At 34.0% G+C, this 12,684-nt stretch overlaps 1 protein-coding gene across 2 annotated transcripts in view; it reads right to left on the bottom strand.

The window, feature by feature from the left end:
* The window catches only part of cacna1s.S (calcium channel, voltage-dependent, L type, alpha 1S subunit S homeolog), a 136,519-nt gene that overhangs the window by 17,211 nt on the left and 106,624 nt on the right, over window positions 1–12,684 (bottom strand). For both annotated transcript variants that reach the window (XM_018249248.2, XM_018249247.2), the window contains 8 exons: window positions 11,720–11,807; window positions 11,512–11,619; window positions 9,338–9,390; window positions 8,655–8,801; window positions 7,226–7,427; window positions 5,363–5,521; window positions 4,187–4,297; window positions 2,796–2,879 (listed from right to left, as the gene is read on the bottom strand). In XM_018249248.2, coding sequence (XP_018104737.1) covers window positions 2,796–2,879; window positions 4,187–4,297; window positions 5,363–5,521; window positions 7,226–7,427; window positions 8,655–8,801; window positions 9,338–9,390; window positions 11,512–11,619; window positions 11,720–11,807 — 952 coding nt within the window. The remainder of the gene's footprint in view (window positions 1–2,795; window positions 2,880–4,186; window positions 4,298–5,362; window positions 5,522–7,225; window positions 7,428–8,654; window positions 8,802–9,337; window positions 9,391–11,511; window positions 11,620–11,719; window positions 11,808–12,684) is intronic.

Here is a 12,684-nt window from a genome sequence, read left to right as displayed (position 1 = left end):
GTTCTTTTGCACATTAAGTATAATTAGCAAATACAGAGACTTAGGCTTCCTACATACAAGTGATTTTCTTTTTGCATGTGAAGTACATTCATACACAGGTTTGATTACACCTAAAAGCATCAGCTAATTGGAGTGTTTCCTTGTTTTTGACGTCAAAATCAAACGACAATTTTAATGAAGCATTTTGGTGAAAGAGCCCTTACAATGTCACTCTGAAGGTCATTTATGAATATATGGACCAAAGACAGACTCCTGAGGTACTTTACTAACTCATTTACTTATGATCCAACTGTAAAACACTTTATTTATCCTCACTTAACCTTTCAACTAGTTTTTTATCCAAGAACAGTAGGATCAAGGTCAATATTGCTGAATATAATCAGTAATAAAGTCCTTTTGTGTGGTACTGCGTCAAATATTTTACCAAAATATAGGTTAATAACATCCATCTAAACCCAAAAGTGCTCACTTACTCATAGAACTTGGTTCCACAACCCCATTACCTGTCACCATCCTAATTCCTCTGAAAACACATTTTATGTGCTCTATAATTTGAAATATATAGAGCTCTGTAACACACATGGCAGGTAACAGTATGACACATGTGATGTCTGTTATAATCTAATATGCAGTACCTACATTATGGCAATACATATACAGCTGGATGTCAGCCATGGTTCTGCACCTTTAGTAACCATCTTAGAGTTAGACTAAGTATCTTTATAACCTTTATCAATATAAACCATGATTCTGATCAAGCTATTTGATATAAAATCCTGTAGTCTAGGGTCACTGGTCGCCAAAATTATTTTCAGACAACTGAAAACCCCTTCTATTTAATGAAACCGGCAATTAGTCTCAAATAAATAGCCGGTACACGGATATGTTGCAAAGACAGTCCCCTGTGTATACTGTGTCAAACAAAAGAAACACAATGTTTCAGGGGTAGGACTTTTCTTCAGGTGTTCCATATTAATTTGCTGCGGGACCCCCACTCGTAAGTGCATGAGCTTGAAGGGGATCAATAAATGTTCTAATAGTTAGCCAAAAATGTAATCTATAAAGGCTAGAGTGACTAGATGTCTAACATTATACTTCAGCTCTCTTGCTTTCACCGATTGGTTACCAGACAGTAACCAATCAGTAACTTGTGGGGGACCATATCATAGCTGTTGCTTATGAATCTGACCCTCATTCTGAGGTTCAATTGCAAACTCACTGAACAGTTATGTCCCATGTGGCCCCGCTTAAAGTAGCTGACTAACTCAGAGTTAGAGAGTTGAAAAGCAGGAAGTAGTGTTCTGTTTTGTTTTGTTAGACATCCAGTCACTGCAGCCTTTATACATTACATGTTTGGCTAACTAATTATATTAGAAACATTTTTTTTTTATTTTGCACAGCCTATTTAGCCAGTTTTTATTTTTACGAACGAACGATCAAATGCCATTTTATTCTATCAAAAACTTAGAAAACAAGCCTATGGGACTTTCCCAGGTTTAATCTGGCGAAGTAGGCAGTTGAAGTATTTTTAAAAGAGACAGTACTTCGACTATTGAATGGGCGAATAGACGCAGCGTTTTCTTCGATCTATTCGAATCATTCTACTCAGGCGAATTTACGCCAATTCGATAGTCGAGGAGCACAAAAAACTACTCGAAATTCGAGTTTTTTTCCATCAATTCATTCACCCGGGCTTGGTGAATGTGCCCCCCAATCTGTTCCTTTAAGCCAAAAAAACTGAATCGATGTAATTGATGTAAAACATTTTTAAAAGTTTTTGAGATACATATTTAGACTGCTAACTCCAGGCTACTTTTAGCTCAAGTGGGAGTCTAACAACCCTTATGCTATCTAAATGCAAGTGCACACAAACATCACCAGTGATATTGCCCATAGCAACCCATCAGCAATTAGATCTGAAAACAGAGTTGTTGAGCCAAGCCTGCCTAGCAGTATAAAACTGTCAAAAATGACTCTCTCAGAAATCACTTAAAACAGAAAATTAATCTAAATTGTAAAATATTACATATGTAAAATATTTTTTCACCACTTCATATTTTGGGGTAGATCCCCAACAAACAACAAAAGCTGACCAATACCATGATCAGTAGTAAGTGTCACTGGACTCTGGAGCCATGTCAAAATACATTATGCATCAGATATATACTATAAATATATATCCTAGCTTTATCTTCTGCCTGGAGCTTGCTAACAGAAGACCTCTCCACCTTGTGTATGGAAAGGGTTTATGTGCTCTGCATATCTGGACTTGCTTTGACAAAGATGCAGGTACGCAGATAGGGTCTGACTGTAACTCAGCCTCTTCCTGTCATCAGATCAGCTCAACACAAAAAGCTGCAATCCCAGCTGGCACAGCTTTCTACTTTTTACCCTGCTCTTCATTGTGCATAAATATAGCATAAATATAGCCTTTTATCCAATTAGTATCAGCAGCACCTGCATGCTATCATTTAAAACATGAATCTAGAATTTAGATTGTAGGCTTATCTGATTGTTGAAAATATCTGCATTAAATAAATAAAGAAACAGACACAACAACTATTTTCCCCCCTCTCACCCAGCATTTCCTGTCAAACAGAAGGTTACAAAGCCATCCATCACCCCATGATTTAGTTCTTTCAAAAGTTGATATTAGAACATGACACTAAATGGCTCAAATGAAGTTCCCCTGGAATTATTATATTATATTTTGAAGTTCTGGAAAGGTATCGCAGTCTATAACATCCACCTTAAAACGGAATTTAAAGATCATTCTCAACAAATTTTTAACTCACATCTATCTCACTGAGGATAACATCAATTATACTCCCAATAACAATAAGAAAATCAAAAACATTCCAGGGATCTCCAAAGTAACCCTAGAAAAAATGAAAAACAAAATTAAGTGTCTGAATTGATATACTGTAATAAAATGCAATAACTTAGATATATTGCTGTATAATATTGATATATTATTAATCTATTATAAAATTACTATGTTATTACAATACATTTATATTAATACGTATAAATTGAAATCTTGAAAGCAAAAAACTTATTTCAGAATATTTGATTTCAGTATATGTGCAAGTTATGTCAAGGGTTCTACTATGTCCAAAATAAAAAACTTTTGTTTGAAACTGGATACTTGGCTTTATATACTGCATGCTGGTCAAAAAAACTCCAAAAAGAGAAAGGTGCTCTTAGCAACCACCTAATCTGCTGTCTCTCTGTTGGTGTCTGAATGGATGGTCTAAAATAGACAACTGGTTAAAAACATAGACTGTGAGTTAGCCCTAGTAAAAGGTGGGCAGTTGCAAGTTTTGCAATATTTATATTTATTATCAACATACTGTTTATGCAAATTTACAAGGTTGCTATATGATAAATACAGCTAGACTTAGTGGGGTTATTTATCAATATCCAAATTTTTCATATTTTTTAAAATAAAGAACTCAGACCAAACTAGAATCCACAAATTGACCTAATTTATTATTAAAAAAAAGCACAATTTAATCAGATAGAGAGAAAACGCTACAAAATTTAGCAAAAATCTGAGGTTTTTCCCAAATCGTACATATTTCAGGCTGATTCCAGTGCAGACCACAGAAGCTTTGACTTATATAAACCTCGGCAAGTGGATTTTCGGATTCAGACTTTTTTCAGACCTCGGGGTATAATAAATCTCGAAGAAAAAATTTGGATTTTATATTAAAAAAAAAAAACTCACATTTTTCGAGTTTTTTTGCATTAGGACTTTAATAAATAAACGCCTTAGCGTAACTACTGGTAAGTAGCTTTCCCCCCATATTTTTTTCTTTCAGAAAAAGGAAAGAAAAGAGAGAAAAAATGTCAGTCAACACTTAAGTTTTATGGGAATTGGTAAAATTCAGATTAAAGTATTTGGACACTGTTGTTTTTGGCCTACTTGAAATGGTAGTCAATGGTGGCTGTAGGACATGGGGTTTAAATCTGATGCAAGAGGACTAATAGAAATGGGCAGCTGTGAGCATGTAGGAGGAATAATCCTACTGCAGGAATCTTGGAAAGCACTATGTTAATGGTATACAGGAATTTTTTTTTGGGGGGGGGGGGTGAGGAGCTGTATTTTCTTGCTTTAGGAGACAAATTGCCTAAAATGTCCCTTCCCAAACAATTTTGTTTAGATACTAGAGCACATACTTACCTTGGCTTTAAATGCTGCCAACTTTAGTAACATTTCCACTGTGAAGATTCCAGTGAAAGCCACATTAAGGATATCAGACAGATGACTGAACTCTGCTGTCTGCCCATAATGCTATGGAGAAAGAAAAGAGGTTTAGGATGGACCTTCCCATATCTTAGTTTCATCAATGGTTTCTGAGTGTGTGTTGAATATATGTGACAGGGAATTTGGGCTTTTTTCACCAGCAGTTGTTACGGGGCCTGGGTGCCACCCCGTCCCCCCCAAGGGATTTATGCCGGCAGATTTTCGTTAATTGCCGGCGGGCCTGAGGGGGGACGGTTCCCGGTGCACCCCTGGTAGTTCTGCCACTGTTCACCAGTGATTTATATCTATTAAAAGGACTGGAATCAACCTGCCACTGCATGCACGGATCAGATTTCAGCCTGAAAATGCCTAATGCTTAGATTGTAAGCTCCACTTGGAGACTAATATTGATGATGGAAAAAAAAAACAGTTTTAATATTCATAATTTAAAAAAAAAAAAAAAAAAACTTTTAAGGGATGTTTAGTGTTAAAGGAACAGTAACGTCAAAAAATAAAAGTGGTTTAAAGTAATGAAAATATAATGCATTGTTGCCCTGCACTAGTAAAACTGATGTGTTTGCTTTAGAAACACTACTATTGTTTATATAATTAAGCTGCTGTGTAGCAATGGGGGCAGCCTTTCAAAGGAGAAAAGGCTCAAGTTACACAGCAGATAGCAGATAAGCTCTGACTGTCTAATGGTGTTATCTGTTATCCATTTGTTAACCTGTGCCATATAGCCGTTTTTCAATTTCCGCCAATGCTCCACAGCAGCTTGTTTATATGAACTATAGTAGAGTTTCTGAAGCATATCAGATTTACCAGTGCAGGGCAACACTACATAATATTCATTACTTTAAAACACTTAAATTTTTTGGTGTTACTGTTCCTTTAAATATTTTCTGTGGTAACATGACATTGCCCTTAGGCATCGTTTCTAAGAGAATCCCTACACTTTTTGTGGGAAACTTTTAATGCACGCATTGCCATACAGTTTAATGTACTGCACTGATAATTTCACCTAATTCCATCAACCTAATTTCATACTGAACATCAGTTAGTATTTGTTTTGAAATTTCATATGCACATTCAAAGCACAATCTGCAGCATTACCTTCATTCCAAGACTGATTGTATTAAGCGTGATGAGAGCAAACATCAGATATTCAAAGTATGAGGAGGTAACAAGGTACCAGATCTTATACTGGTATTGATTCTTTGGTATGTATCGACGAAGAGGACGTGCCTTTAAAGCATACTGTACGCATTGCCTCTGTGGGTACAGAAAATTAAAATTACTTCTACACTCTGTGGTGACTGGAAACTGCAACTATAACCACTGTGATTGTGTGGCACTACAACCATCTATAACATCTTGAAATTTGAGGAGCAGATTTTGAACAAGTATATTAATAACACGTTTTATTGCTCTGCAAACTTGGTGAGCAGAACACCATAAAGTGCAAGCGAGAACCAGTGTAGGAGGTAATTTATCTGCAGTTTTCTTTCTCCAATAGAGCTACAAGGGAAAGGACAAAAGTAACTGTGGCTGGAGACTGCAATTATCCCCGTTGCAACTATGTGGAAGTACAACTCCCAATTGCATACGGTATTCTGCAGTGACTAGAAAGTACAACTACTGTGATTGTGTTTAACTACAATCCTCAGTTGAACTGTAAGTACAAAAGCAAGTCTAAAGCATGAAAAATTAAGTCTTTATTAAGGGTATCACATGTGTTCTTCTTTCTCTTTATGGAGAATTTGTACAAAAAGAAGGACCAGAAGGGAAGAAAAAGGGCCGCAACCATCTATTTCTAAACCTGCTTAAGTAGAAGATTAGTGGTTCGACACATATTGTGGCTGCATTCTAAGTAAAACTATGTCATTTGGAAAGTTTTAGGGGGTTATTTACTAAACCCAGTCTGGCTTTTTGGAACAAAACTCAAATTTTTCTCTTTTTTTTTTTTAACTCAAATTGGCAGAGGTCCTATCCTATTTTGAAGTTTCTGTGGACTGCTCTGGATTACCCCGAAAATCAGACCATTTCAGACTTTTCAGGCACAAATACCAAAAATGTGGGCTTTTTGGGAAAAAGCCAGAAAAAATCTAGGATTCACTTTATCACTGGATATTATCAAATTTTACCTGAATTGATTAAATCTAGCTTTTTTAATAATAAATAAAGTCGGATATGGGAGTTTGGTAATGAGATAATAATGCAATAAATTTGGATTTTTGTACATAACCCTCTAACATTTTATAAAATAACTGTATCCTATTTAAACATTCGGTTAGAAAAACGAGAATAATTTTTTTTTTAATAAAAAAGTAAAACATTGCAATTGAGGGATTAAAATTGGTGTTAATTTTGACACCAAAAAAAAATTTAAAATTCGAATTTAATATTTCGAACCTTAATAAATCTACCTCCTAATCTCACATTTTGATAAATCTGCCCCTTAAACATTCAAGTTAAAAAAAAAGTATAATATCATTGTCATAAATCTTTTGTGCAGGATTTGGTATTCGGCCAAATCAAATACTGAAAACTGGCAATTTTCAGTGGTTCTAACATCACTTGTAAATGTATCTGCCATTGCAAAAAGGTTTTGTCTGGTTGTTGTTTATACTTTCTGCAATGCTGGGTCTGACTCCTGAAACAATGTAACACAAAGCTGCTAATTAACAGACCTGGAGGAGAAAGGGATAAACAAATGCTGCTGCTGCTCACGTCAAAGTTATAAAACCGCCAACGTATATTGGAAATATCTTTACGATTATAATTTTTCTCTATACAAAAAACTTTTGGGTGGTTCTAAATTCTAAATTTGTGTTTAATGTGATCTTGTTTCACTTATTTGATGTCCTTTCCCTACATAAAGTATATAAACATATGGTATCATATAAAGCCATATTGATCAGATCAATATGCCTTTATATTATCATATTATTTATATTAACATATATAGTTGCTTACCTGGTTCTTGTCTAGCTCACAGTTTTTGTACTCCTGCTCCCCCTGTTCCTGGAAAGTGACGATAACAAACCCCACAAAGATGTTCATCATAAAAAAAGCTATAAGGATTATGTAGATAATGAAGAAGATTGCAATCTCAATACGATAATTGTAGATAGGCCCCATATCCTCTGAATGTGAATCAATTGCTCTATACAGCAACCTGTATATACACAACAGACACATAGTGAATATTTGCATATAGTTGTTACAATTCATTGTCATGTTACTGACTTGTGAATGTCAGATAGTATTAATGTTCTTTGATTATACAAACTTAGGCAGAGCAAAAAGAAATAAATTGATTAAGCACAGAAAAGCAAATTAGAAAGGTATGAAATATATAGTTTACGTTCCGGGTTTGGGATATATATGAAAGGGATTGTTCACCTTTGAATTAATTTTTAGTATCATGTAGAGAGGGATATTCTGAGACAAATTGTAATTGGTTTTCATTTTTTTATGATTGCTGAAATGGCATACTGGAGAGTTGCTGAATAAAAAGCTAAATAGCTTTTTATTCAGCAGCTCTCCAGTATGCCATTTCAGCAATCTGGTTGCTAGGATCTGAATTAACCTAGCACAGAGACTGTGATATTAATAGGAGAGGACCTGATTAGAAAGGTGAGCAATAAAAAGTAGCAGTACCAATTCATTTGTAGCCTTACAGTGACCCCCATGTGAGAGTTGGAAAGAAGGCAAATAATTAAAAAACTATAAAAAAAAAGAAAAAAATGAAGGGCAGTTTAAAAGTTTTTTTTATGGTCAAAACTGTCAAATTTGATTAGTGAATTATCCAAACTCGAATTCGACTTTTTTTTTTTTTTTTTTTTTTTAAAAACAAGAGTTTAAAAAAACTCACATGAATTTAAAAATCAACTGTTAATACATGTGCCTCCCCAAGTTAACTTAAAGGAACAGTTCAGTGTGAAAATAAAAACTGCGTAAATAGATAGGCTGTGCAAAATAAAAATGTTTCTAATATAATTAGTTAGCCAAAATTGTAACATATAAAGGCTGGAGTGTTCTGAAACAGAGCTGAAAAGCAGGAAGTAGTGTTCTGACTGACTTGTTATACATCAAATCACTCCAGCCTTTATACATTACATTTTTGGCTAACTAACTATATTAGAAACATTTTTTATTTTGCACAGCCTATTTACCCAGTTTTTATTTTTACACTGAACAATTCCTTTAAAGGCGAACTAACTATATTTTAATACATTTTTTATTTTTGCACAACCTATCTATTTACCCAGTTTTTATTTTTACACTGAACAATTCCTTTAAACTTTATTAATTATCCATTAAGAACTTCTTAAGAATTTGTAGTAGCTTACAATAACACAGGTAATTTTTTTATTTTATTTAAGCTATGTTTAATACGTACTGAGGCCAGCCCTCAAAGGTAGAGATAGTAAAAAGAGACATCATTCCAGAAAGCACATTATCAAAGTGGAAGTCACTGTGAGTCCAAATTCTCTCCCTCAGTTCAATTTGAGTTGAGTCTCCATCCTTTGCCACAATAAAGTAACCCCTAAAAACACAAGAAAAAAAGGGAGAAAAGCCATGTATGCTCATTACACAATAAGGAGGGTCATAGTATATCCATCTCTCTATCTATGCATCTCTCTCTCTCATTGCTTGAGGCAATAGCCAGTATATGGGCTTGTGAAAAGCCATTTTATTTATGGCAGTTTACCATAAAGTTTAGAACTGATTGCCAAGCCCTAACTTACAATTAGAGACATAAAGCTGTGTAATTCTCTCCACAATGCAGCTGTACTTGTCAAATACACAAGATGGTTTTAAGAAAAGATTAGACACAAGTGAGAAATACAGTTAGTGAAAAAAACTCTTAGCACAAAGTTTATTTAGTGACTGGTCTGACTGCCCTATTGGATTTTTCACCTTCTGAGGCAAATTGGAGAGGCTTCTATCAGATTACTTTTTTAAACTTCCTGGATCAGATAGCAGTAATGCACATTCCAATGCCTACGTTAAATGTGATGAATAATGATGAATTGACATGAAATTATATATCATTTCCAAATATGTTAATTACAAACATACTTGCATTCCTCCTGAATCATTTTGGTGGTGTCTGTGCAGCTGTAAAACATGCCCTAAAAAGTAGACACAGAAAATCAGTACTCAAAACCATAATGTCTCTGCTCTGTTTTTCTTTGTATAGTTAACAAATCATAATAATTAGTTGCTTAGGTGACAGCATAGTAAAACTTTTTTTTAGTGGCATATAATAATAAATGTATATAATCACTACAAAAAAAGGTTTCCAAATGGTTACACTATGACTATAGTCTCAACAAATTAAACCCCAGTCACTAGGAAGGACCAGAAGGGAAGAAAAAGGGCCGCTATAACTCAAAGTCCAAATATGTGTGGGAGATCTAGTGGTAATAAATGCAGTAGCAAAAATGATTGTAAAGTAAAAACTTTTTATTAGGACATATTGTAATAACCTAACACGTTTGTACCAAACGGAAGCATAGTAAACTGACCCAGCTATCTGGATTTCATTTTTTTTTTTTAATTGTAATCTTATATTGAAGATTACATTATATATTCATGGGCAGTTTTTCCCAGTTGTAGTATTTTATTATATTTTTAGTTTTTTATTTTAAAAATGTATTATTTTTTAATTTATCAATTCCTATTTTTGACACACATTGATATTCTTTCTGTTAACGTATTTAGTACATTAATATATAAAGGGTTAATTTATCTAGATATTTTAGTACGTTACAAAATGACCTATTCTTAAATTGGTCTTCATTTCCTATTTATTTTAGTTATTGAATTATTCAACTTTCAATTCTGACCCACTGCAACCTCAAAATACTGTATTGCCCTCTATATTTATTGTCTATTACCTATTTTCAGGCACTCTTCTATTGAATTTTTGTCACTGATTCAAACCACAGCCTTGCTGCTATGCAAATGAGACCCTAGCAAAATATGTTAAAAAATGAGCAATCGTCGATTGTCTTAGAATACCATTGGGTAGATAATGTAATGTAATATTTAAGCTACTGATTTAAAATGTATTTAACGTGCTACAAGAGATGAGATGAATGATTTGGGTTAGTCAGAGCATAATTTCCTGGGAGGAAAGTATTTCGTAACTGCTGCAAGCAATGTATCAAATGTTCTAGCAGAGATTGAAAAAAATATATTCTAAAAATGAAGGAATGTTGGGATGATTATTGGATCCATAACCATAAGAAGGCTAAAGAGTGGTAAAAAGGTCAAATATAGAAAACGATACTGTATACCTGTAAGACTAATATCTATGGTGGGAAAAGCTAAGTAGTAACCTAGGCACATGTTGTGATATATTTATATTTTACTGAAACATTTGATCATGTAAAAGTGTGGCTCATAAAATCAGAGGGAGAAATGGTTGGTGCTTGGGTAGAAAACTAAGATGTATAATTAGAAAAGAATTATTGGGACCAGAGTTATTTATTTCTTTGGAGATGATTTAGAAAGTAAATGGTCCATATTTGCAGATTACATTAAAGGGAACTATTGTGATAATTAAAATGTAACATAAGCAAAATGTCTAAAATCATTATAATTAATTAAAAATCTTTCCTATTCCTGGAATAATCAAGTTAATTTTCACCTTTACTCTCTCAGCAATATGTCTCACGTCATGCAAGTGTAAGAGCCAGATTTTTAGTGACATGGATTAGTTCCAATACAATTGTGTAGAAAAAGAGAGAATCACAATGTGGTGGAATGCTTTAAAAGTTTTCAACTCAATGAACTGAGGCCTATTTTTAGCCTAACTTAACATCATGTTTTGCTCAGAGTTGCATATCACAAGGAACAATAAAGTAAGAATGTAACTCACTGTAAAAACAAAAATAAAAAAATTAAGAATTGTTTACATGTGGTTGTGCCAGGACAAAACATTTTTGTGCTTTTGGTACAATTTAATATAAAATAAGAACATTAGCTTTTTTTTAAGGGTAACAATTGTTCAGAAATACCTAAAAAAAACAACTAAATTTAACAAAAATTTTTGGACATTTACAGGGTGATTGGTGGGTGGGAGGAAGAAGAAAGACCCCCTACATGCTCTTCCCTATTTTGTCTTGAATAAAGCAACTGTATTTTGTAGCTTAAGGGGAAACTTTTTACATTTGGACTGATCTTGAACACGCCCTTCTGGTTTTATACCCTTCCACAAATAGGAATTCAAACCACCCTCCTTTTACCTTAAATAGTTGCACTCCAATACAAGAGAACATGAACTGTAGAAGGGTGGTCACAAGAACAATGTTTCCAATGGTTTTTATAGCTACAAAAACACATTGGACCACATGCTGCAGAAAGATAAAGATAAGAGAAAAACAGATAATGTATTTAATGTATAGGAAAGCAGATGTGTGTTTAATGAATATTTAAAAAAAACCTTTAATTCACCTTCAGGCCCTTTGCACGGTTTATTGCTCTGAGAGGACGCAAAACTCTGAGAACCCTCAGAATCTTTACCACAGAGATAGCACTTGACCTATACATAAAATAGAAACAGTCAAATGAGAAAGAATGTGAAGAAGTGAAAATCAGTTAACTCTAAGAGATGAAAATTATATAAACATCTGTTAAAGGGGTCGTTCACCTTTAAGTTAACTTTTAGTATGTTATAGAATGGCTAATTCTAAGCAACTTTTTAATTGGTTTTCGTTATATGTTTTTTTTCTGTAGTTTTTCAATAATTAGCTTTTTCTTCTGATTCTTTCCAACTTTCGAATAGGGGTCAGTGACCCCATCTAAAAACTCTGAAAATGCTCTGAAAGGCTACACATTTATTGTTATTGCTGTTCACCTTTTCTATTTTTTTCCAGACTCTGATTCAAATCTGTGCATGGTTGCTAGGGTAATTTGGACACTAGCAACCATATTGCTGAAATTGCAAACTGGAGAGCCGATGAATAATAAGCTAAATAACTCAAAAACCACACAAATTTAAAAATGAAAACTAATTGCAAATTGTCTCACACTCTTATATCACTCTTTACATTATTATCAAAAGCGAATTTAAAGGTGAACAACCCCTTTAAATACTGCTGCATTACATTTTTATAGAATAAACAATCACACGTCTGTCCCTTCCTGCAGCCAGCTATGTGTGTTTAGCAATATAGGCTGTTGAGAAAAGGCCGCATCAAATGCACCAATGGGGTCCATGCTCAAAGGACTAGATATCTGGCTTTTTTTGCCCAGATATCTGTCAATTAGGGGCCATATACAGGTAAAAACTGCCAACTTAGTCTATATGGGCCAAATTAATATCTTAAATGTGCTTGTTCTCACACCTTATAGATAAAACATTTCAATATTCTTCCTTATCACTAACACACCCCTGACTTATGGACTTGCTTTCTAGC

Source organism: Xenopus laevis, chromosome 2S, assembly GCF_017654675.1.
Source record: "Xenopus laevis strain J_2021 chromosome 2S, Xenopus_laevis_v10.1, whole genome shotgun sequence".
Taxonomy (NCBI): Eukaryota; Metazoa; Chordata; class Amphibia; order Anura; family Pipidae; genus Xenopus; species Xenopus laevis.
Note: the sequence above shows the minus strand (reverse complement) of the source record. Positions and strands in the feature narration are given on the sequence as shown.